General features: G+C 42.0%; 1 protein-coding gene across 2 annotated transcripts in view; it reads right to left on the reverse strand.

The window, feature by feature from the left end:
• C2CD3 (C2 domain containing 3 centriole elongation regulator) overlaps window positions 1–26,660 on the reverse strand; it is an 83,899-nt gene that overhangs the window by 30,415 nt on the left and 26,824 nt on the right. For both annotated transcript variants that reach the window (XM_032781138.2, XM_032781140.2), the window contains 10 exons: window positions 24,010–24,133; window positions 22,464–22,732; window positions 20,910–20,999; window positions 19,208–19,828; window positions 17,507–17,833; window positions 10,224–10,362; window positions 8,493–8,557; window positions 4,587–4,792; window positions 3,744–3,874; window positions 2,489–2,653 (listed from right to left, as the gene is read on the reverse strand). In XM_032781138.2, the coding sequence (XP_032637029.1) occupies window positions 2,489–2,653; window positions 3,744–3,874; window positions 4,587–4,792; window positions 8,493–8,557; window positions 10,224–10,362; window positions 17,507–17,833; window positions 19,208–19,828; window positions 20,910–20,999; window positions 22,464–22,732; window positions 24,010–24,133 (2,137 nt within the window). The remainder of the gene's footprint in view (window positions 1–2,488; window positions 2,654–3,743; window positions 3,875–4,586; window positions 4,793–8,492; window positions 8,558–10,223; window positions 10,363–17,506; window positions 17,834–19,207; window positions 19,829–20,909; window positions 21,000–22,463; window positions 22,733–24,009; window positions 24,134–26,660) is intronic.

Raw genomic sequence — 26,660 nt, forward strand, 5'->3', positions numbered from 1 at the left:
GTACGCCCAAGGCGTCCAGAAAGGACCACTGCTGGCTGTTCCGGATCTTGGACCACTCCCATAAAGCACGCTGTCTGGCCGCGAGGAGCCTGAAGGGTGTCTAGACGGCCAAGGCGGGGCAGATAGGCTGTATGACTGGTGCCGAGTGACAGTCTGTGCCGGGGAACGGTGCCGGAGTCGAACCGGTGCCGAGATCGGGACGCGGACTACGACAGCACGTGCCGGGAGGTCGACCGGGATCGGTGTGCGCCGAACGTACGATGGACTCCGTCGGGGAGCGTGCCGAGAGCCAGAGCGACGCGCCGAGCGTCGGCTATAGATTGGACCTGGACGGTGCCGCGAGTACGACGGCGCCGAGAGTAGGATAGGTGCCGGGACTGCGAGCAGCGTCGAGATGGCGAACGACGGTGTGAGCGGATCGGTGCCAAGATCTCGACCGGACCGGTGCCTGTCCTGTGCTCCAGAGTGGAGGTTGGAGCATAGCTGGCTTTCCAGAGATGGAAGTGCCCGCACCGCGGGTGCCGGGGCTGAGGCAGGAAGGCTCAGCGAGCGCTATCAGGTCCCTCGCCGTGTGAAGGTTTCCGGCGTGGTCGGATCGTGAGCTTGACCACGGCACGTGCCGGGGAGCTATCAAGCACCGGACTCGACGGCTCTTGTCTGGCCGGAGTCGATGGTGCGGGAAGCACCGGTGCCGGGGCAGAGGCGGCGCCTGCCGGCACGGCTTCCCAGGCTCAGACTGCGCGGTGCGAGTCGCGACCGCAGGAGCCTTGCCTTCTTCGTCCCAGATGAAAGTGCGCCGGCCGCGGGCCCTCTGGATGGAGACTTGCGTCTGTGCGTTACCGCTCGTCTCCGGTGCCGAAGAAGAAGGTCTCTTCGGTGCGGTTGTGCCGGAACTGCGGGTCAGGGCGGCCTCCATAAGGAGCTGCTTCAAAGGGAGTCCTGCTCCTTTTTTGTCCTCGATTTGAAGGACTTGCAGATTCGGCACTTCTCGTCAGATGGATTCCCCCAGGCACTTGAGGCAACGACGTGGTCTCCCGTTGGCACTGGCCGACGACAGGCGAGCCTGCTTGAAGCCGGGAGAGCCAGGCATGAGCCCGGGTCCCGGAGCGGGCGAGGAGGTATATCCTCAGCCCACTAACTAAACAACTATTTTAACAATTATACTTAACAACTACTAAACAACACTAACTAGGAACTAGGAAGAACGGGTGAAACGCTAGGGATGTGGAGGTCAGCTAAGCCGCACTCCACGTTCCACGACCGACACGGGCGGTAAGAAGGAACTGAGGAGTGGACGGGTCAGCAGGGGTATATATGCAGTGCCGCAAGGGCGTCACGCCAGGGGCGCCTGCCGACCCGCCGGGTGTTGCTAGGGGAAAATTCTCCTGATGAACGTGCACGCGGCGCGCACACACCTACTTGGAATGGATATGAGCAAGCACTGAAGAATATTATTCTTTCTGAGCCAAACAGGACAAAATAGAGGGAACCTCATGTAAATCAGTTAATACTTTGAGTATTGTGTGTGATCAAATGCTTACAAGTTTGTTTGTTTTCCTCTTAGCTCAGAGAGACTTTTGGTAACATAGAGTAAATTAAGTTACAGGATGACAGAGATGGATAGTGCTAGGTATTCAGTCTTGATTTGCAAACACTGCTTCTCTCCAGTCCTGAGACTTCTCACAGCTCTGCCAAAGCGGGCAAATCTAATCTCATAGACTTATAGGTCAGAAGGGACCAACATGATCATCTAGTCTGACCTCCTGCACAAAGCAGGCCACAGAACCCTACCCATCCACTTCTATAAAAACCCCTAACCTATGTCCGAGTATTGAAGTCTTCAATTGTGGTTTGAGACCTCAAGCAGAGAATCCACCAGCAAGTGACCCATGCCTCATGCTGCAGGGAAAGGCGAAAACTCCAGAGCGTCAGCCAATCTGCCCTGGAGGAAAATTCCTTCCCGACGCCAAATATGGCGATCAGCTAAACCCTGAGCATGTGGGCAGGCTCCCCAGCCAGCAGTCAGGAAAGAATTCTCTGCAGTAACTCTGATCCCATCCCATCCAACATTCCCATCGCAGATCATTGAACAGACCAATCCAAGATAATCCAAGAACAATTGCCAAAATTAAACTATCCTATCATATCATCCCTTCCATAAACTTATCAAGCTTAGTCTTAAAGCCAGATATGTCTTTTGCCCCCACTACTCCCCTCGGATTTGCAAACACTGCTTCTCTCCAGTCCTGAGACTTCTCACAGCTCTGCCAAAGCGGGACAAATCTAACCTGTAGCAACCCTCAATATTCCAGTCTTGTTTTAATACTGTCGTTAAGTTACAGTACTATACCACTAACACCCAGTTTCATAAGATTACTATATTAATTTTAGTTTATTTTAAAAGAGGATGCAAGAATTGCAAAATTTCAAGATTTACTTTGTGAACCTAAAGCCATATACTACACTGGTAGCCATGGATTTGCTTTACCTGAGAGCAGTTAGAAGTGAAGTACGTGATGAATGAGACAGGGAATCTAATCTTCCAGCCCTTTGTGCGTTCCCTTCCACCTGCTGCAAGGACTCATGAAATCTGCGAACATTTTGCATGTGCTCTTCATGACGAGGCATCCATGTCTCTGTTGGACTAATTCTGCTAAAAATGGGTATATATTTATATACATGCACCAGCACATCTCTACCTATGAAAGATCTGCCAACTAAATATATCAAAGCCTGTTAAAAATACTCCTCCTGCATCATTAAAGAAGCATTAATGGATTAAGCCCAGAGCATGCAAAATCTGGCAAGAATGACATTAAGAATTCATATCATAATAGACTGCAGGAATCTTCCTTTTTAACACAGAAGTGCAGCCCACAGATATAGGTGCCAGCTTGCAAGGACCAATCTGGATCTAAATAGCCAGTTGTTCAGATGAAGAAGGAGCACTATTTGCCGGTGCTGGTACTCTTTGCAAACTTCAACAGAGTTAATAAAACCTTGCCTAGCAGGCTGCTTCTAGATAGAAGGATTACCTTCCACATACTCTAAACAAGCAGGCCATGAATTAATCCTCTTTCTTCCATGTTGCTCAGTGTGAGCTGCAGTTACTGCTAGTAACAGCTATGAACAAAAGGGATGTCCCCACAGCATCTGTTTTTAGCAAGAATAAGCAAAAATTACTGCAGGGTGTCTACCAAAGCCGGTCTCAGGGATGTGCAATATGGGCATGCCTCTTCACCCCTCATTTGGTGACAACGAAACAAAGCATGACAAAATACACAGAGATGTCAGACACCCATTCCTACCCCACATCCCACTAAGCAGGGCAGAGAAAAACAGCCACCTCTTGGCAGTGGTACTACATTATATCTAGGGGTACAGGGAGTGAAAGAAGCAGCTGGGTGCCTCACTGGGGAGCGACTTTGATGTTGTAGTAAGGAATTGGTATCAGGACATTAGGAGATTGGCATCTCTTGGGACATTCACTCAAAAGTATATTTAGTAGAAAATTGACAGACAGTCTTAAAATTAAATGCAAGTACTGCACACATCTGTTTTAGTCCTTTAATCGCAGGGGCATGGATCTGGAGTGAGAAGCGTGGCACCAGGTATATTTCACCCTGGTCAGCAGACTTCGAATTTGGGCTGGTAGGTGTCAGTATAATTTTCAAGCTCTGAAAACAATAAATATTTACTCTTATTATTTTATTCCAGAGATAGTCTTGTATCAGTTTTCTTACCACTCCTGAGTAGTAAAATCAACATCCTTTGATGAAGTATTAAACAGTTGTCCAGCGTGTCTTGTAACATAGCTGGGGAATGCAGTACACAAGGCCCTTGCCTGGAATGAAAAAGGACTGTGTGCAGGAATCTGCAACAGCAAGAGTAAGGAGAAATAAATGTGAGACTTCACTGAACTAACCAACAGTATAAACTTAAGTTTATATACTGCTTTACGTTTTCAAAGCACTTTACAAGGACTGACCAATGGGAACAAACCAACTTGAAATCTGGATTGTTTAAGGCAGGTTCTAGCACCAACAAGTCCCACTACCATTTTTCATGTTTTTACAATCATACCTTCATAGTTAAAAAAAAAAAAAAAGTCTCTCTCCCCTGTCACTGTGTGAAACAATAGGGGAAACTAACTAAACAACTATACAGAGGAAACAGTGAAACTGACTACATGTAGAGTGCTATCAAATACACCGGTAAAGAAACTGAAAATAGAGAAAAAATATGTCTTTCGTTTATAGCCATCTTATATGTTACATGTAATAATTTCATACAGGCATGTCTTTTTCACTTATATTGCAAGCTCTGTGGGGCAGGGACTTTCTCTGATAGATATTTGTACGATACCTAGAATAATGGGTCTCGGGCGTCTAGGGACATTTATTATAATACAAATAAGTTTTTAAAATTGAGAATTCAGGAATTTCCAGCATTTGTAAAGCCATGTTCAGTCCACTACACAATGCTGTATGTATAGTTAACTTTTCACTTTGTGAATCCAGAAAATTCATTGGCGGTTATTAGGAATGAAATCAGACTTGTGAATAGAAAGAAACTGGAGTACATACTGAAGAACCTGGTGCTTTGGTCCGAATCCTTGCCTGTCTTACTTCTTTGAGATGAATTATACTTTCAAGAGGGGAAATAGCTACTTTAATCTGCCCTCTGCATTGTCCACTGAAGTCTGTAATATTGTACCACCCACAGACTAACTGGAAGCCAGAAAGAAGGGGTGAGAGATCCACAGATGCAAATCCTATCACTCGTTCAACATCTGTGGGGAAAGAAAGAGTGTAAATCACGGGGTTAAAACTAAGGTGTGCAAGCGTAACATTTGCACAGTTTAAAACAATCAGTTACACAGCCCTGAAGCTTTACCCAGCTTTACAGAGGAAACCTCAAAAAGTATATAGTAAGCAGAGAACACAAAAGGCAAAGGCCAAGTTCAGATAAACAGGGAGTGGGGATTCTGAAGGCTGAGAACAAAGCAGAAACAACACCTGCAAGGAGTGGGTTTTTAGGAAGGGTTGAAGGAGAGGACAGGATGTCTGCTGGACAAGGAGAGGGAAAAGGTTTCAAATGTAGGTGGGAATAGGAGTGTAGGCATGAAACTAAGATGAGGAAGGAGGAAAAGAAGGAAGCTGTAAAGCAACAAGATAGGGAAGAATGGAGGGAGAAATGTCAGAGACATGTGTGGTAGCAAGATTACATACAGCCTTAAAGTTGAGGACAAGGAGCCTGAATATGATGTTCTTAAAAACAGAAAGATAAGGAAGGTACGTGAGGAAGCAGTGGCATGACTGGAGTGGTCAGGGAAGGAAGTGGACTTTTGGATAGAATGCAAGAGTCTGAGCACATAAGCAGGGTGGTCAGAAAGCAGGTTACAATAATCAAGAAGAAAGTGATCCAGGCCCAGACAAGTGGTTTTAGTGGTGGGGACAGTGAGGAAAGGGCAGACTATGGTGATGAGGAGTAATGGGATCTACCAAGAAATCGGTTATAAAGGGGGAGAAAAAGAGAGATGCAAAGATTAAACCAAAGCTGTGAGCCTGGGAGACAGTAAGGTTAGTGGACCTGATGAGAGGGATAGAGAAGGGAGGCAAAAATCAAGAATTCAGTTCTGAAGAGACTGAGTTTGGGTTGCAGGGGGCACATCCAAGAGGAATAGTCAGAGAGGCACCTGGAAACTAATAATTCTGTCCTGTCTAGTTTAACATCATGTTAATTATTCTATTAAATATTTCCCTTGTTCAAAATAGCAGCAGTGTTAAAGAAATTAAAATAGATACAGTGAAGGACCCATGTATTAAGGATTATGTAAAAACTGCTATCGCAGTCACAAACCCTTTCCCTGCCTGGCAGAGAGTCTAGGTAAGCTAGGGCAGGGGTAGGCAACCTATGGCACGCATGCCAAAGGCGGCACGCAAGCTGATTTTCAGTGCTACTCACACTGCCCAGATCCTGGCCACTGGTCTGGGGGGATCTACATTTTAATTTAATTTCAAATGAAGCTTCTTAAACATTTTAGAAAGCTTATTTACTTTACATACAACAATAGTTTAGTTATATATTATAGACTTATAGAAAGAGACCTTCTAAAAATGTTTAAAAGTATTACTGGCATGCGAAACCTTAAATCAGAGTGAATAAATGAAGACACGGCACATCACTTCTGAAAGGCTGCCAGTCCCTGCTTTAGGGTCTTGCAGATTTAGTCCAAAACAAAGTCGAGCTTTCTTATTCCATCCCAGGTTTCACTCTTTGGTGGGCTAACAGTGTCACCCAGCATACCACAGTTACAGAACACGTATAAATGATTTGTTTACACAGAAGTGTATTATGGCTGCAAGTAACATAGATGGTTAGTGATATGGGAGCTGGAGGTCTGTCCATTTCTACTTCACTCCAGGTAGGAACAGTTGGAATGATGCTGTGGGATACGTCAGCAGACCATCAAGGAATCAGGGGGCTTCCAAAAACATAAGGAAATGAGTAGGGTGCAGGCATAGACTTGAAATACTAAGTAACTATACCCATTAACTTGAGCCCACTGAAATTATTTAAAAAACAGATGTACCAGAGACCATTCAAGATCTCTAATCATTAGTTAGAGACATGTTTAGACTTGAAAAATCACAAATGCATTTTAAAACCAGTTCTTCTCTCTTTCCCTTAGCTGCAAAAATTCATTGTTGCTATTGCAGTTGTTGATATTATCAGCACTTAGATGAGTGTAAGAATTTAAATTACAGTAACTTAAGGGCCTGAACTCCTGCTTTGGCAGGTACAATGCCTTCACTTCACCTCTGTTATTACATGAAGGGTTATACACGTATGAACTGAGATATAAGAAAGGCTAGTGATGCAAGAGGCTTGGATAGCTTGAACAGTTGAAGGGAAAAGTAAACACATTTTGAAAAAAACAGGGGAGTAAAGGAAAACGAGAGAGTTGAAAAAAAACTTTTAAGGACAATTTGTGGAGCTCCATGACCTTCTTCTGGATCTAGGATTTCTTGTGGTTCTATTTACCAACTGATATTCCCTTTTCATTTTCAAAGCGCTTTTAAAATGCCTGTGTCTGATTATTGTTACGCTGTTATGTTTATTGCGGTAACTTGTCTGTTCTCTCCTGCACATGTCAGCAGGTACAGGGACAAACAATCCTGCCAGCAAACACAAAAGAGGACATTGTTTGGGTTACTTCCGCAGTTCAAGTTATTCTGTTGGGGGGAAAAAAAACTTTTAGCAGAAATTTTGTCAATGGCTAATGGAGGTTTTCTAACAATAGGACAAAAGTCTATCAGACTTGCACCCTTTTTGTAGACTCAAAATAAAAGTTTCTGTAGCAAAAGTCAGCCAGATAAACTTTAATACATTTTAAAAAATTAGTATTTTGAGTCAGCACTGGAGAGAAAAATAATAAAATGTAGCTATCACAGCATTTTTTTTTTAACTCAAATTTGTTTTGTAGCAATTAAACACTGGAGGATCTAGTTTAACAATGACATGAGCAAACAGGAACAGGGATGGTGAGTACCTTTGGCATTGTAACAACAAACAGGATGTGTGGATAAAGTGAATACCTACAGACTTAGGTATGCTATCAGGCACAAGGTCTATGGCCAAATGCTTCCAACTGTTCCGATAAATGCTAATATTGGCTATAACGTCATTTTTTAAAGTACGTTCATGCTGCTATAAAAGCATTGGGTTACATTTTGGTAATAATAGGCAAAGGAGTCCAGCCTTGAGTAGCTGTGGCAGAGGATCAAAGTTGTTTACCTTTTGACAGAGTTGTAATCTTTATCTGTAAATCAGATTCTATTTTAAATCATGCCTGTAAGTAGTAAATCAGGGGAAAACACACAAATATCTGTTAGAATTGCTTGGACTTGTAAGGATTTGTGGGCTGCTGGGTTAAAGGCTCTCAGGCTGATGAGATGAGCCTGGTACATATGAGAGCAGGTAAGAACCTGGCCTTACATGCTTTCTTAAGGATTAGGGGAAGGCCCACAAAAAAAGCCTAAAATGAGGCTCTGGAGAGAAATGGGACTGAGGCCATAAATTAGCAGGATGATACCTGCCTCTGCTGAAAGCAGGAGACACTAGACAGTTTGTAAGCCATTGCAGAACACTCTTCAACTAACTCTAGAAGGAACAAATAGAAGGAAGAAGAGAAATAATAATCCATCCCCCCTTCCCAGGAAAATCTGACTTCTAAAATCCTGTCAAAAACTTGGTGAGAAGCAAGGTTTGAAACCTAAACTTAACTAAAACTAGCTAAAAGCTTCTCACAGTTGGAGGGACTTTGGCAAGACAGGAAATGAATGGGACTGCTTAGCTAGTATAGCCCTCTCCTAGGGAGAGGCCACTAATGTCTTTGAAATTCCTGTCTCCCTCTGTTGGAAGGAGCCCAATTACCCACTCTGTGCTCTGAACCAGGGGCTTCTCTGCATTGCACCATGGTGGTTTACCTGCTTTATGCCATACTTTGAAGACCAGGGTTTGTTGTGGATCCAACAGAAGTTCTTTGGATAGTCTATTAAGAATAAAATCATCATAATCTGTTATGCAGAACAATAAAATTTGTCAGAAGCTAGCAAGGCAAAGTGTCTCTGGAATTTCAATAACAACATTTTGTCTACCTCATGAAAAGTATTGTCTGAGTAACAGGGAAAAAACCCAGTCTAGGCCATTAAAAGTGCAATGTACATAATTACCACTACATGGGCTTGTTTTCTGCTTACTCAAGGAGTAAGTTTTTTTTTTTTCTTGTTCTAAAATATTTTTAAATTAGGGTAGTGAAAACAGCAGGGGAAAAAAAAGAGAACTGTGAAAATACTATCAAGCACTACAGTAGCAAATTTTTAATAAAGATTAAGATGGCCACCTGAAACACTAACCTAATTTCTGAAAAAACACCTTCCCAAAATAGTGATGAGACAAAATCCCTTACTTCCCCCAAAGCATTTTCGGGTCACTTGGCATATTTCTAGTATTCAAGATTGGCTCTGAGCACAAATAACCTTAGAGAATAAAACTTGTAACTGCAGCTATCAATGTCTGAATGACTGGTCTCTGCGTTATAAAAACAACTGCCTAGCCAGCAAACCTGTCTCTGTGCAGTCACTGGTATAATTTCCACGCAGTCTATGACTGACAAGTTAGTGCCTAACATGCTAAATACAGTTTATTTATGAGAGACAATGTGGGAGAGGTAACATCTTTTATTGGACCAACTTCTGTTGCTGAGAGAGATGAGTCCATCCAGAGAGCTCTGTGTAAGTGCCAAAGCTTCTCTCTCTCACTAACAGAAGTTGGTCCAATAAAAGGTATTACCTCACCCATCTTCTCTCTCTAATATTTTGGGACCAATACGGTTACAACAACACTGCGTACAACAATAAAAGATATTTTATTTACTGATTCATGGTGGTCGGTCTCTTTTAGTTTAGAAAATCCTAATGGCAACTGCTTCACGTTTAATTCAAACACCTGACTTCACAACTTTGCAGAAACCATGAGATCCCCACCAAATTGTACTAATGTAAGTTATTTATTAATTGTATTGTGGCCTAAAAAACACAGCCATGGACCAGGACCCCATTGTTCTAGGCATTGTACAAACTTAATACAAAGACATAAAACTGCTATGAAAGTGCAAAGAACTTCACTAACATTAATGAATTAATCCTCACGACAGCCCTGTGAGGCAGAAAAATGTTATGAGCTCCATTTTACAGGTGGGGAAACTGAAGCGCAGAGATATTAAATGTCTTGCCTAATATCACACGAGAAATCTATGGTACAGCCAGAAATAAAATACAGGTCTGACTCCTGGTCCTGTGTTTTAGCCCAGAGCATACATTCCCTCGTACAACTCAGTCCAGACACTATAGGCACTAGAGCTACTGTAAGATATGCAAACACAGATTTTCAGCTGCGACAAGCTTAGCAAGGCTCCTACGGCTTTGGCCAGAGAAAGCCTCTCTGTATTTATTTGGTTAAAGCTGCTGCTTGTGGACCACAAAGGGACTTGCATAAAACTGTGAGTGGTGATAAAATAACATGCAGGAATCATAACAGGACAGGTCCAGTTACTGGAGGACCACTTTGCTAAGTGCATCTATTCATTCATTGTCTGGCCAGTGGACTACCAGACACCATGGCTATGAAAGTGTCTGCCTCTGAAAGGCATTACATACCTTGTTTGCTGCTGAAAGTCCCAAACTGGTGAGTCAGTGTTTTCTATTATTGCAGTGGCTATTGGAGCATCTGCATCAGCAACTGCAAACGTCACATAGCTACTGGGTGCTGTCACTCCACGTTCAGTGAGAGGACTCCCTAAAATATAATGAATTGTGGTTAGAATAAGGCAGATGATTAATCATTTCATTAAAAAATTAAAGTAGTGTGTTACCAGCAGAACAAACCGATTAGCTACGGATAATAACGATTATACCACGTGACAAAGATAAAAACTGCATCATGGTAAAGGCCAGCTCAACCTAACAGCTGGTGGTTTCCTTAGGGTAGCAAAGCTAGCCCAGGATGTTGCTGACATTCACTGGCTCCAGTCAGGATATGAGTGGAGTGCAAAATACTATTGTCTACCTTTACTATGAAAGTGACTCTAAAAATGGCATCAGGGATTCTGTGATTGTTGATTACAGATAAAAATTTGCCTTTTTTTTTTTTAAATAAATACTATCAGCTGTGCAAATGTATCCTGGGATCCAAAAGTCAAACTGGGTTATTTCTGACTCATCTCACCAGTAACCAGTATTAAAAATTCCTCCTGGCAAATTCTGCCTTCAGTTACACCCCAGCAACACCATTCTCATCAATGGGGTTTTGTAGGTATTACTAGGGGCCGAACTGGTCACATAGTTAGAAATTAATTAGCAATTTTGTGGATAATGCACAACCCAAAATAAAACCCAGCTCACTCTCCCAGAACTGGAACAGGTCCAGGGAAGGGCTACCAGGATGATCAGAGGAATGGAGAATCTACAGTACGAGAGGAGACTGAAGGAGCTTGTCTTGTTTAGCCTGACCAAATGAAGGCTGAGAGGAGACAGGACTGCGCTCTATAAATACATCAGAGAGATAAATACCAGGGAAGGAAAGGAGTTATTTAAATTAAGTTAAGGGCCAATGTTGGCACAAGAACAAATGGATATCAACTGTCCATTGATAAGTTTAGGCTTGAAATTAGATGCAGTTTTCTACCCATTAGAGGAGTGAAGACTGGTACAGCCTTCCAAGAGAGGAGTGGGGGTAAAAAACCTAACTTGTTTTAAGACTGAGCTGGATATGTTTATGGAGGAGACAGCACAATGAGATTGACTACAATTGCATATGGTCCATTCATGACTGCTGTTTGCAAATATCTCCAGTGGACTGAGGGGGAGGGCTGTGACTACAGAGAATTCTTTCCCAGGTGTCTGGCTAGTGGGTCCTGCATATGCTCAGGGTCTAACTGATCACCATATTTGGGTTCAGGAAGAAACTTTCCTCCAGGTCAGACTGGCAGGGACCCTGAGGGGGGTTTCCATCTTCCTCTGTGCGAGTGGCATGGGTCACTTGCTGGTTTGAACTAGTGTAAACGGTAGATTCTCTGTAACTTCAAGTCTTTAAATCAAGATCTGAGGACTTCAGTAACTCAGACAGAAGTTGTAGGGTCCTATTGCAGGAGTGGGTGGGTGAGGTTTTGTGGCCTACACTGTATCAGAGGTCAGACTAGATGATCGTGATGGTCCCTTCTGGCCTTAAAGGCTATGAGATTTGAGTTGGCTCTGCAAGGCCCTCAGACTGATTGCTGACTGAATATGTTCCTGTACCAAGCACAACTATTTAGAACCATTACAGCACAGGAACCCATCTCGTGTCAGGCTTGAAATAAGGAAATGTGCACCACCTCACAGACAAATGCAAGGTGCTAAAGATGTCCAAGGATTAGTAAGTTTTTTTTATGTAATGTCTCACAAACATTACATAATAGGGATTTAGGTTCAGAATGTTACTGTAAGGTAAGGCATTAACCCCACGTATAGATAAAGAACTGAGGCAGAGAGAGAAATAAGCTCTGTCTACACTACACTTGCCTCCCAAAAGAAACCTCCTGCCCACTTCTACCACCAGTCAGCTCCCATGGCAGCAACACGTGGGACTTCTTGACACAGTAAGGTGCTGGCAGCCTCTGGGTTTTTTTCCATAGTGTCATCTAGACAGTCTCTGAGCAGGGATGAACACAGTGGTTAGTGCACTGGTGGCCACTGGCACCTCACCTGCACTTGTTCTCCCACTGGTCCTCCTATCACTGGTAGAGCTGCACCAGTGGGAAATTTTAGGGGGAAAAAAGGCTAGTGCATACAAGGCCTAAGTCAGTGGCTCTCAAACCTTTGTATTGGCAACTACTTTCATACAGCAAGCCTCTGAGCACAACCCCCTCATAAATTAAAAACATTTTTTTTATATTTAACACCATTATAAATGCTGGAGGCAAAGTGGGGCTTGGGGGTGGAGGCTGACAGCTTATGAGCCCTCCATGTAATAACCTCACAACCCCCTGAGGGGTCACAACCCCCAGTTTGAGAACTTCTGGCCTAAGTGATTTGCTCAAAAGGAAACGGTCTATCCCACAGCAAAGAATAACTGATCTCCTGACTCCCAGTCCCATTTTCTTAACCACAAGGCCATAGATAATAGGCTCTGACCGGCCTTCCCTGATGCGGTTGCAAAACTGAATTCTAAAAGCTTTAGAAAACACTGTTTTTAATACAATTGCAGACAGGAGCTTAACAACATAAAGCTGAGCTACCACAGACGCCATACATTTTGCAACGTGGAGGTGAAAGCTTTGCAAGGCTTCTGTTACAAGCAGATTATTATGACTTGCATAAAAATAGTTCAGGACTGGAAACACAAACATCTCCCCCCAATTTTTTGTTTTCTACAAACCTGGGAGGTCTTGTGAGAAAAAAGATAAAGTAATCAGTTAATTGGTTTGGCCTAGTTTGGCTCCCCTGGCAAACAATGTACATTCTCAGTAACACAAGGTCATATCTAGGAATCTGGACACTTTCCAAAAACCAGAAGACATGGAATATAAAGTACTGCGGAAAGCATTGGGTGCTATACATTCTCTGGTCATCTGTACTGAATTATATTGGGAAAATGGAGATGCTATGAGTCTGGCCTAATTTATGTCCTTTGGGAGGGTCCTTAAACAGAGGATTCCCACCCCTCAATTTTCTCTCTCCTTTGCAACTCTTCTTCTTAGGTGGTGTCAACGCTAGCAAGCTTTGCAGCTATAATTCACTATACTGTAGTCCTAACAGTGGTAGAAGCTATAGTAGAATGAGAATTTGGGTATTTTTACCACTGTGCTGTTTAATTGCCAGTGGAACCGTTCCAGTGATGAATTACAGCTACACAATTTGCTAGTAGGTGAGGCATTAGTCAAGAAGGTGGGGTGGAAAGAACTCTCTTTGGAACCAAACACCTCTCCTCTATCAGCCATAGAAGTTGCTATTGATCACTTCCTCCTCTCTGCCTTCAGGGGACTGAGCATGCTGCCTTTCTTTATACTGTTGTAAGACCCTTCTGCCCCATAAGGTAGTGGCCAAACTCATAATTTAAACCAGGGTATTGTCTGAGATCATACAGAGCACTGAACATCAGATAGGTCCAAATTGATATTTTTTTCTTCCCCTCAGTATTGACAAGATTTCTCTTGTCTTTGGCAATTTTGTCTCCCCATGTCCCTTTGGTGCTTTCTAAACTCAGTTAATGCCTTTGTAGATAATTTGTTCCCTTCTTGCACACAGATTGCTATTTAAGAAATCCCTGCAATTTGCTATGACAACAGCAACAAAAGTGTGCGTTTTTTCCTGGAGACGATCTGGACGTAGTATTTATCAGAGGGCTCATTTTCAGGGCATTCACATATTAATAGACTTTAGAAATGAGTTCCACATCAACACTAGAAGACAACAGTGATCAGAAGACAGCCTATATCACCCTCATCTTTCCGTAGATGGCAGAGCCCATAACAGTGACATGTCCTAGTATGCTATCAGAGTGCCTCTGTGGGCTGCACTCCATTTAAAAAAATAAGGGTGGTTTAAGCAGCCTGCTGCATTTTACACAAATTAGATGCAGCACTTGGGTTCCTGGCAAGTTCAGCAGGAAAAATATATTCAACTTTTCTTCTGGTGAACTGAACTGAACTCCTTGCCACAGGATTTCCAATGAAGGATCAGGAAGAAGGCTGTGTGAGAAGCATCTCATTAGGATTCACTGACTATCATGGTAACAACAAGGTAAGCAGCTACTGCACTATGCCCCTGATTTTAAATCACTTTCATGTAGGAGAATGCTACTGCATCTACCAAAATGGCAGTTTCACACTGTGTGAACAGCCACATAAACCGTCTGTAATTCTGCTTGTCTGAAGATTCCTGCTTGTGAATTCTATCGGGGAATGGAATTTCTTCCTCCACACACAAGAAGCATTTCAGAGTTTAGTCTGCTTTTCTTACAAACGTACAAAGAGCTTAAAACTTAAATGGGCACCACAAATGTTGCTATCCTGGGCAGGATTGTGAATGGCGCAGCTCAGATATTGCCTGTGGATAATACACATATGCTTAAATAAGCTGGCAAACCTGTCTGTAATAGATGAGTAGCCAGATGTCTCTTCACCTGTAGGCGCAGAGCTAAGTAAAACGTCCAATCTGCCTTGGCAGTCTACAGCAAAGCTAATGTTTTTCAAGTTTTGCTTTTTGCTAGGGGCTGTCACTGCCAGGAAGAGCTCAAGCAGCACTAAGGAGGATCCTATCTTCTGCAACTACTCCCACCTCCCTCCTTTCCTTCCCCTTTCCTCTCTGCCAACCTCCTCTCTGTTTCCATTCATTTCCCTCCCTTCTGGCCCATTCTCTTTTCTTTATCTTCTCTCATCTCCCATCCATCCTTTCCTTGAACGCTTCTCCTTTCAATCTTCACTGTAACCCCTTCATCTGATTATTTCTTGCCTGTTCTCTCTCCCTCACCCACCCTATGTTATTCTCATTCTCTCCCCCCTCTACTTACTTTTCTCATCTCTATCTCCAGAAATCCTCACAAATCATAGTTCCCACCACTATAATGTTAGTTAATCAACAGGTAATTAACATAAGGCTACGGGGGGATTCAGATAAGAACAGCCATACTGGGTCAGACCAAAGGTCCATCTAGCTCAGTATCCTGTCTTCCGACAGTGGCTAATGCCATGTGCTTCAGAGGGATTTCTGGATAAAGAGAATTGGGATAACTGAAATTACACTGTAAATGTCTATTCAAGGGAAATATCAGAAGAATTGAGAGGAAGCATGGGAGAAATTGACATTAGGAAGCTAGTAATGGCACACGAAAGTGACATCAGCAACTTCAAAAAAAATCACATCAAGTGACACCCAATATTATTGTAACTAAAATGATGTTAGAGAAAAAAAACTATTTTTTCAGTTTACTTTGTCTTTGGTAGCACTTAATGTATAGTTAGTTTAACTGTTTCCCCCCATTTTTAATTAAAATGGGAAAATGTGATTGTAAAACCAAAAATTGGTAGGAGGCTCAGAGACTGGTTTAGTACCTGCAGAGAAGTTTTGCTAATTTTCTGAAACTGACTAGCTATTAATGTTTCATTAAAGTTCCTGAAAAAAATATCATCCTTAATGTAATAGACAGGAACATTAATTCTATCCTTGTTATCTATAGTCTCACAATGAACTCTTTTTTATTAAGATAAATATTTTTGCTGACACAGGCATAAAATAGTTTCTCCAATTCTTTTCTGTTTGCAAGCATCTCTCTTGGTATGCACAAACAATTCCATCTTAAAACTCACACAAAAGAAACATTGTTTATTGTGTTCCAAAATCCTTTTATTAGCAAATAGTATTTCATCAAGTTCCTGAACACACACAGAGACTGTGACCTTCAGAAGATTATAGTATCATTGTTCATTAAAATAACAAGTTGGACTCAGAGTGTACCAGCAGCACTTGTGCTTAAAGCACGGTTGGTCAATGACCATTTTATTCTTGCTTTTGCAATACCATATGTCACTAAACTCCAGTGGGCAATCATTTAAATCAGTGGTCCCCAACACGGTGAAAGGGATCGTCGCCGAAATGCCGCCGGAAAGCAGCATCACCAAGAGGCATCACCACCGAAATGCTGCTGATTTTTGGCAGCATTTCGGCGGCGACACCTCTTGATGTTGCCACTTCTCAGCGGCATTTCGGCGGATGTTTATCTGCCGGCCATGGTCCTCAGGGGCTCATTGTCCGGCGCCCGCCACCCAGAAAAGGTTGGGGACCACTGATTTAAATAGTTAAACAACAGATTTAATATTTCTAGGAAAAACTTAAAAGCATTAGCTAACCTGGGCCTTCCTGCACAGTCTTTCCTGGCAGTATTGCTTTTCTTATTAATATTTATTGTTTGCAATCAGGTATTGCCTAGACCCTAAAGGCTCCAATCAGGATTAAGGGCCCACTGTGCTATGTGCTACACATACACACACACATACACACACACAATCCCCAAGATGTGGAGGAGTAAGGGTACACTGGGATGTATGTGGAAATCTCAAGGGACTGATTCACTTCTTTTTCAACAAAAAGACCTTCATTTAGTACTAACTGCAGATAGTGGGAATAGCAGACAGCTTAAAAAAATTAAAAAGCTAGCAAGTGTGTCACCTTAGGAGCACGCTGAGTGCTAATATAATCTCACTAAAATGGAATATTTTAAAATATGTTCAGAATTAACAGATTGGAAGATCTATTAAAAATCAATTACTGGTGCTCATCATCATGGTAACTGGGCATCTGAATATCATTCTTATTTAACAAAGTGGAAAACTGAGACAAAAATGACTTGCTCAAGGTTACAGTGAGTTCATTCTAATCTTTATAGATTCTTATATCACCCTCATAGATTCCAGCAGTTCCCAGATTCCTAGTTTTGTGTCACTAGTTTAGTTCCACAAATGAATAAGCAGCTGAAAATTGTAAATCTGAAAGAATGTTTTCTGTCAACACTGACTGGAATTAAGGATGGGCAAATAGGCTGCTATTTGGATGAGCCTCTGACTCCAGAATTCAGTGGTCACCTCAATTGATATATTTTTCAACATTACCCTGCTTGTTTACATTTTGCCCTTGTCCATTTTGCATGGAGAATAGAAAAAGAATGGGCAGGTTCACTTTCCAATGCTCGTGAACTAACCTGATGTAGTGGTATGGGGCTACAGCTCTGCAGGGGGATATTTAAATCCAAACAAAAATTGTTCTGATTGAAATTCAAAAAATAATGAAAATATTCCTGTTAATATTAAGTTTTGTAAAATCTCTTGGGCATTGTTTTTATTAAATTGCTGTAAAATATCTGACAATATCTTTTAAAAGAACGTATTTTGTAAGAAGATTTCTCTTACCTTTTAAACTTAAGTGCATTGCTCTTTCCACAAGGATAGTGACAGCAAATGTGTTTTCCAGATCCTTTGCGCCAGTCTGATCAGCTGGTTTCACCACAGGGATTTCTGAGCTTGGGGAATTCAGTTTGTGATTCTGGCTTTTCAAGACTTGCTGGCCTGGGTCAGGAAACTTCTCTGTGCCTTCCTCTTCACTGTTACTGACATCTTCAGTGCAGTCAAACCCATGAGCAGGAGTAATATGAGCATGAGTGGAAGCAAGTGTAATGTGAACACGTACAGCAGCTCCTGACAGGTTTGAAGCATTGCGCCTGAACACTGGATAGATACCTGGAATCGGGTATTCACAAACAAACAAGACAAGACAAAATTTAGTATCTTGGAAAGAGCTGTTACATTTCATGAAGACTAAAGTCTGTTCTCAGATCAGTGGGGTGGATCTCAAATCTGGTAATGTCATCTCTACACAAACAGATCCCTCAGGGATTGTTAGTAACATCAGTCTGTAAAGGAAAAAAGTAATGGGAAACCCTAGGAAAGTTAATTCTTTATTTTCCCACAGACAGCTGAAATTAAGATATACAGCACTTTTCTCTCAACTTCATATGTGAATTGGAAACACTGCCTTTGACATGATTTTGTGACTGTATCCAGGAAACAAAAATTCAGATGCAGCCTGTGCATAGTTTTTGTTCTGAGGGTTTTTTACCTGCAGTTTCTAGTTTTAACCCCACCAGGTTTGAGCCTGGCCAAATGAGGGTCAACTGACTGGTCTGGAACAGGGGTTCTCAACCTTTTTGCTTTCTGAGCGCTCCCACCCCTACCCCAACACGATATTAAAAACTTCACAGCCCACCTGTGCCACAAGATCTGGTTTTCTGCATATAAAAGCCAGGGCCGATGTTAGGGGATAGCAAGCTAGGAAACTCCCTGGGACACCATGCCCACAGGGACCCCCACAAATCTAAATTGCTCAGGCTTTGGCTTTAGCCCCAGGTTTCAGCCACATGCCGTGGGGCTTCTGCTTTCTGCCCTGGGCCCTAGCGAGACTAATGCTGGCCCTGATTGGAAGACCCCCTGAAACCTGCTCATGGCCCCCCCAGGGGGCCTTGGACCCCTGATTGAGAGCCATTGATCTAGAAGATCAGACTGCAAGTTGGAAGGTGACCTAGAATTGATATCACAGCGATGTATGAAATATAGAACCAGAACAGAATTGAAAACTCCAAGAGCTTTTCCAACTTTCTAGTCCTTTACTTTAACTACTACCAGACAATGTAGGTTTCTTGTGTTAACTCTAACCAGTGGCTCCTTTGCTGTGCTATCGTGCCTGATCAGCATTAATACTAGTTCAGTGATTCAGATTCTAATGAGGAATCCTTCCACAATTCACTGACACTAATTCTTCACCCATTTACTGATCACCATTACCAAATTCTTCACCAGTATAACTCACTAAGCTTTGAACTCTGATGCAAGTGTTTTAACCTGGCTCATCTTTTCAAGAAAACAAAATGAGCCAACAACATAGAAAGGACAAAACAAGGCTGCAACTGGTTTGCTTCAAACGACAACATACGGATGAGGTTAAACCAGCTAAAAGGTACATAAGGAAATGGGGATGAGGTTAAGCCAACTAGAAAGTACATAAGGAAATGGAATAAAGGAAATCAGGAAGTGTAAGAATGTTCTTTATAAACTGACCACTAACTGTGATTGTTCTCCTTGACCTCTGTCCAAGTGCTGCAAGGTCCACAAACGCAGAGCCGATAAGGCGATCTGTATCAAGTGGTCTTTCAACGTTGTTCTCTTTCCCATAGGCCCGCCACACTTGGATTTCTAGCTTCTCCTCTCTAAAGTACCACAACAGAGCTTGGCTCCTTGTCAGTTCCATCTCTTTTGTTTTCTTAAACATCACCGTAACATGTTTTTCATCTTCAGTTAATTTTGGCCTCAGAAGTGAAGTCCAAATGGCTTCTTGATCATACAATTTATATCGGAGATAGCAGTAAGTGCTTTTATTTATGTGAGTCTGGCCTGCAAGTAGCATGCAATGCACTGGTAACCACACTCTGGGGGTAGAAATCATCACAGTTGCGGGATTTTTGCTCAGATGCCATTCGTCATCATCATCCATACTATCTTCATGGTTTTGCTCATGATTCCAGCCTAAAAGCTTAGCAGCCTCCACAACTTGTTCTCTGTCACCATGATGAGCAAAAGTAATAGAAAGTTCCAGCCCTCCCACTATGTTTTCCATGATGTTTGTGCAATGAGAAGGGACCAAATCCTCAGGTAGGGTTACTGAGTACCATCCTGTTATACCTTCAACAAAACAACAGAGAGTAATCAGACTCAATTATTACATTTTTGAGAAATGCAAGTAAGAAAAGGGTTTTTTTCTCGTCCTGATCATTGTTCCAGGACCAGTACTTGGAAAAGTTTATTCCTTTTGAAAGCATTTGGTTCATCTAAGTATTTGCCACCTGCCAAGGTTAAAAATTATCCGGCCTTAAAATAAAACAAACAAACAAAAAATCATATGACCCTGATTACCATTTTACTTTAATTTTCCACTTAATTGATGATATGGTTTTACAAGTGAATATCCCATGAAGCTCTAGTTAATAAAGCTGGGATTCCTACCTTCCAGATGGTATATACAAACCAATTGTTTTTTAAACTCTAAGGTTTGAGAAAGTGGTTGCTAAAATCATATTCAGACTGAAGTGGAAATAAACAAGATCATCATCAGAATGTCCTGATTTCAAGGCCGGACAGTTTGTAACCTGTCAATGCAAGAAGTGGTTATTTTACAGTATGGAAATCTGGGAATCCAACCTTTAGTTTTCTCATTGTATGAGCATTTGTTTATAGCTGTTACATATCACACATCCCTGACTGAATATTGCAAGTTCTGGATTTCAGGGCAGTGTAGCTTTCAATCCTGAGAATGGTTAATACATATTACTTGCACCAAAAAATTCTGGCAATTAATATTCACTGGGTCAGCTCACTGTGGGTGTGTATTTTTCCATTTTCTTCTTATGTCCTGGACATATTTCTAGATAATAAGGACTGATTGGCTCCTCTCTCAACAGATGTGCACGAAGAGCTGTGCAACATGTATTCATGGTTTAATATAATAGCTATTCCCAAATCTCTCCTTTTCACATGGGCTACCTAGCAGATCATAACATACCCCAGCAGACGATCTCCAATGAAATTCAGTTAAATGTGATTTTAATAAGGAATCTTTAATTTAAAAAACCTCTAATGCTTATGAGAGAACTTTGGCTTCATAAAATAGGAAGCAAAACATGTAACCCACATAAGCTATACAATATGTTACTACTGAAGTACTGTTTATATGGATAATGTCAGTAACATGGCATTTCCACTTTACCTGATCTTTTGATCAACAGGTCTTTGGTTGGCACCCTGACTGTTCCAAGCAGGTAGTCTCCTGATGTTTGAGTTTTCATTGAACCAGTGGCTGTAGAATCAAAATCAAAGATATCCAGACACATCAAGCTGAGCTTGATTTAAAACATGCACAAGTATTAGTCTTCTAATAAGAGCTATATAATTTTGTTATTAGAGATATAAGGTCATAATATTGGCATATACTTCCCTCCATGAAAAAAAGAAATATGAAGGTCCACCAAGGAGGCACAACACATATTGGCCAAATTCAGAATGAAAAACGGTAAGAGTAAATAACCACACAGTTGTTGGCAATGCACAGGCAGTGCACTCTACTTACAGGATGTGTGCTCCAGCACTGTTGTATTCTGGGAGCGTTCTAGGGAGTACTTCCACTACCAACATGCTCTAAAGTAAGCACTGAAGAGCTATATACTGTCCACAGAGTAACTGAGTACCTAACTCGTGCCAACAGTTAATTTTTTTTTGCCTATCACTGAAGGCTGGTATCTTTAATTAAATTGTATTAGAATATTCTACAACATAATGCTATAAAAAGCTTGATGATGTTGCCACTATATTGAGATAACAGAAAAAGTTGCCATCATAAAACTGCACACTACACCTCTACCCCTATATAACGCTGTCCTCAGGAGCCAAAAAATCTTACTGCGTTATAGGTGAAATCGTGTTATATTGAACTTGCTTTGATCCACCCAAGTGCCCAGCCCCGCCCCCCAGAGCGCTGCTTTACCGCATTATATTCGAATTGATGTTATATCGCGCCACGTTATATCGGGGTAGAGGTGTATTTTTAAGATATTGGTGCCTTAATGCAGCTGGAGGGAAATCATTTAATTTAAATAAGATGTAAACAATTATACGTAATGCTGCTTTTGAAACCTATCTTCCTCTTTTAGAAATAATCTGTAACTTTCTCTACAAAATGTTACCATTTCAGGCTGTGATCTCATCACATTTCAATCTAAGCAAGGTCAGGCAATGTCATTAGTTCAGTGGGAGATCTCCAGGGGAAACCCAGAGGGCTGCAGGAAATAATACTGATGTTTCAGGAGGAATGCAGTGTCGTTGTAGCTGTGCTGGTCCCAGGATATTAGAGAGACAAGGTGGGTGAGGTAATATCATTGCGCGACTTTAAGCAAGTCACTTAATTTCTTTCTCTTGTTTCCTCACCTATAAAATGGAGATAATAAAGCTAATGTGCCTTTGTAATGTGTCATGAATTCCTCATAAGAAAGGTGCTATGTAAGTGCAGAGCAGCATCACTACTGTATTACCTTCTTTTGGATGAGATGTAAAATTGACATCCTGATCACCCGTAGTCGCTGAAAATCCCCTTGAAATATTAGCTGTAGCCCCAAGTGCTTGGCCGAAGTATAACTGGAATAATTACATTTACCTAAATTTCAGTTATACTGAATATTCACTGTGTGTCCTATACCCGAGAAGCTAATGTCAGTAACACCATTAGCAATAGCCACCTAGGATTCCTACTCATTTTTGTTTTGTTTACCTGACTTGATGCTCTGGTGGTAGATGCAGAAGACTATCTGTGCAGACTGCAAGAGCTCCCCCAGACAACATGCTTCTCCGCTGCTTCTCTGGATGACGAGGTTACATGGGAACTCAGTGTGGTGATCAAACTCCGGGCAGAAAGTTCGAGCCACAGCTCGGGTGGTGTGCTTCTCCCCCTCAGGTAGGAAGGAGAGGTGCATAGACACATAGGCATTAACTCCCACTTCTGCACTGGATTGCAGTGAAGGGTTCTTTTCTGCCACAGCTCTTCATATAATAAGGAAAAATGATAGGGAGACACACCAGGTGTGCTTACCAGTGATCTAGTTAGAAGTACATACTTATGCCACCACAATGAAGGGGTTTTTAACCCCTAGCTGCACTACAATGAGAACAAAACAGAGGATTCAATCTCTGCTCTCAGGTCTTGTTTACACAGAGACTTTCTGGGAATCTCCCATCCTTGATCGAGCTCTGCAGCAGCTCCATCAGGGCTAGTAAAGGCAGGAATTCTAGTGTGAACTGGCTGCTGACAATTTTCAGCTCTTTTTTATCTAGACCTACTATGATCAGTAATGAAATGGTGGCCAAAACTGCTGTGGCCTGTTTATACTAGTGCCTCTACCACTGCTCGCACCAGTGACTACAGTTGGAATGGCAGCTGCTCAGCACCTCTGAAAAAATGTCCATGAGAGCTCCCAGAATATCTCCTTTCGTAAAGGAGGCAGCAGGATCACTCCTCAGAACAGCTGCTCCAGAAAGAAACAAATAGCAAGACCCAAACTCCGCTTAGACTTTGATTCGCGGATCCAAAGCTCACTGAAGTCAAAGGGAGTCTGTCCAGTGGCTTTGAATCAGGGCCTGACTGAGAAGCCCATCAATGCTGCTCAGAGAACAGACCAAACGACATTGCTCAGGAGTGCTGGGAACCACTCCTGTCCTTAAAGAGCTCACTACTCTGCTTTAACCTTTCCTTCTATAACGCACTAAACTTGCCTGCTGAGACTAACCTTCAAGCCATTTAGCTCTCTTAAAGCAGCATTCCTTTCAAAAGGAATGTGTAGCCTACTAATGCATTTTGTTTATGTGCTATCATGCAAAATCCCAGCCAACGAGAAGAGGATCCAAAGCACAAAGGCTGGCATACCCTTTTTTTCCTTTAATACAAAGTCTTTTATACTGTAAAAATTGTGGCTGAATTTAGCCCTGCTCAGTAAAGTGAGGGGCCAAAAGGAATGGCTAGAGCCACATCTGTTACAGGCAGGTATTGTACAAGCTTCCTCCCTAGCCCAGCTTTGCACCACAGTCTTGAACTACATCACGGCCTGTTATTTCAGTTCCAGGCCTCTCATGAGCAAACTGTACTAAACTCTCCAGTGGTTTGGTGGACAGAAATAGCCACTGATGTTCTTTTCATAGTTTGAATCTAGATCTCCACAGATGAAAGGTTAACGAGTGACAATTTGTTCCACCACCATAACACGCTGCCCCCTCTCCAAAAAAGTTATGTTAAGAGAAAATCTTGTCTTAGAATTAGATCTTACCTGGCTGCTGCTTGCAAACCAGCTGCTCTGTGTATTTGTACAGAAATAGAAATGGCTCGAGCAGCTATTACTCCCCCTGCTGTTTTTAGTGAATGTCTGTACCTCACACTAACATCAAGCAAGCCTGGAATAAAAAAAGACAAAGAAATAGAAAAACATCCATCTGTTTTTTTGTTTTGTTTTGTTTTTTTTTTAATTACAGCCAATATTAACCAAGATTTATTCTATTAATGTAAGCAAGTAATTTCACACAAAAAAAGTCTATGAAAAGGCAGCATTATTGTTGCATAGTTAAGAATTAAAATAAGTCAGGATTGAATGTTTAGATACACTTTTGTTCAACCACCAGTTATTGCCTTGATACAGGAGTCACCATGTGAAATTCTACAGCCTGTGTTATTATGCAGGAGGTCCATCTAGATAATCCTAATGGCTCCTTCTGACCTTCAAATGTATGAATCTATTAAATGAAAGTTAAGGTTGCATCTGCACAACCTTAACTCTGCCCTTTTATGTGAATTCATTATGATTCAGTCCTCAGTTATATGATACCAAGATGTTGTGATTATATCAGACAGTTGCTTAAGAACAGGAGGGTGGGAGTAAAATGACATAAAAAATCCTCTAAAGATTTTAACATCTACAATACTCTCAAAGTTATCAGAATCCCTTTTGCCAATGCAAGTATATGTTCTGCAAGAAGCTCACTCCTCCATACCAGTAAGCCTCTGTGGTTTCTTCCTTGGTCACTACCTCCAAGAATCTCCACTCTTTATTCTTGCAGTTTACTCCTCTCATACTCCATATCACAACTGTGATGTTGCACTCCATATTCTTCACGGAAATATGCTTATAATATGGATATGACATAACTGAGATGTACTTTATGCAAGATGGGTCTTGTAAGATATCATTGGAAAGGTTATGATTTACTGAATGTGATTATCCAATTTGTATGCCTGTATCCTTTCTGTATCTAAAAAGTTAGGAATATGGACTGTGTAACAATCACAACTGGGTGTGTATTGGGAAGACACCCACGAGACGACAGGCCATAAAATGTGATGAGCCATCAGGAAGGGACAACAAAACCATGAAGATACTACTCTCTCTCCATCCTGGGAGGCGTGGGGGGGGGATGCAACTGTTGTCTTGTCACCTGATACTAAACATTATCTGGGACTTCTCACAACTTTCCCCTAAGGGGGGCGGGGGGGACGACACAAGTTTGGGAAACAAAGAGTTCCCACCTTATGGAAATCCTACTTAAGGGTGGGGAGGAAGACAAACGGGACCCCTCTGCTCCATGGCCTGTCTGCCAAAGAAGAAAGACTGCTAAGGTCACCCGAAGGGAAGGCAGAGGAGGAGTCCAGACTGAGACAATGGTCCAATCTGAAAAGAAATATAACTGGAACTCTGATCCACAGAGACTTTACAACTTGCCTAAAATAACATTTAGGGTAAGAAATTACATTTTGTAATCTGTTTCTTAAGTATATTGAGTTTAGCTTGCTCAGTAATCTGTTTTACAAATTCACCTTTTGTAGTTAATAAACTTATTTCTTGTTTATAATATAACCCAGTGTACAATTCTAATTGAAAGGGGTGATAAGAGGCTGTGTATACCTTCCTCCACATTGAGGGAGGAGACAGATTTCATAATATACCTTTGGGTCTGCACCCCAAGGGAGGTGGACACCTAAGTGCTGGGGCAAGTCCCTGAAGCTGAGCCTTCACAGAACTGATCTCAGTGTCTGTTTCATTCTGCAGTTTGGTGTGGCCCTGCCTGTGTGTGCTGGAGGAGGCTTAAGAGAATTGCTTGGCTCAGCAAGACAGGTAAAAAGGGTACCCATGCTAGCATAATAGACAGGCTCAGTGGTATCTCAGCACATCAGGTGGCATCCTAAAGGAGGCAACCAGTCACAACCACCACCTTTGTTCTGACTGAAAAGTCCTAAAAGGATTTCCCTAAAAGCCTCTTCAGTGCTACTTTTGCAACATCTGGAAGAACCTCTGCAGAGTGGACAGGCTCCTTCTCATTCCATAGACCAGGGGTAGGCAACCTACGGCACGCGTGCCAAAGGTGGCATGCAAGCTGCTTTTCAGTGGTACTCACACTGCCTGGGTCCTGGCCACACGCCAGGGAGCTCTGCATTTTAATTTAATTTCAAATTAAGCTTCTTAAACATTTTAAAAACCTTATTTACTTTACATACAATAATAGTTTAGTTACATATTACACATTTATAGAAAGAGACCTTCTAAAAACATTAAACTGTATGACTGGCACGCGAAACCTTAAATTAGAGTGAGTAAATGAAGACTCGGCACAGCACTTCTGAAAGGTTGCCGACCCCTGCCATAGGCTAAGCCTATTGCTTCAATTCCCTCCTCCCTTCTGGTCTGAGAAGTGGGAGACCAAACTGGAGACTCATGTGGCAGTGAGACGTGGTAGGCCCAGGGCTGGTTCATTCAAACAGTTTTCTAGCAAATAAATACAATATACACCCAACCCTACACCCACTGAAGTCAGTGGAAGTTTTGTCATTGATTTGCAACAGTGAGTTTTGACATCTTGGACTGGTAGGATCAACGTGCTGGATTATTATTAGGCTTCAATCAAGGTGAGTTTCTCTTGTTCTCCTTGGCAA

The sequence above is a fragment of the Chelonoidis abingdonii genome, chromosome 1 (genome assembly GCF_003597395.2).
Source record: "Chelonoidis abingdonii isolate Lonesome George chromosome 1, CheloAbing_2.0, whole genome shotgun sequence".
Classification (NCBI taxonomy): Eukaryota; Metazoa; Chordata; order Testudines; family Testudinidae; genus Chelonoidis; species Chelonoidis abingdonii.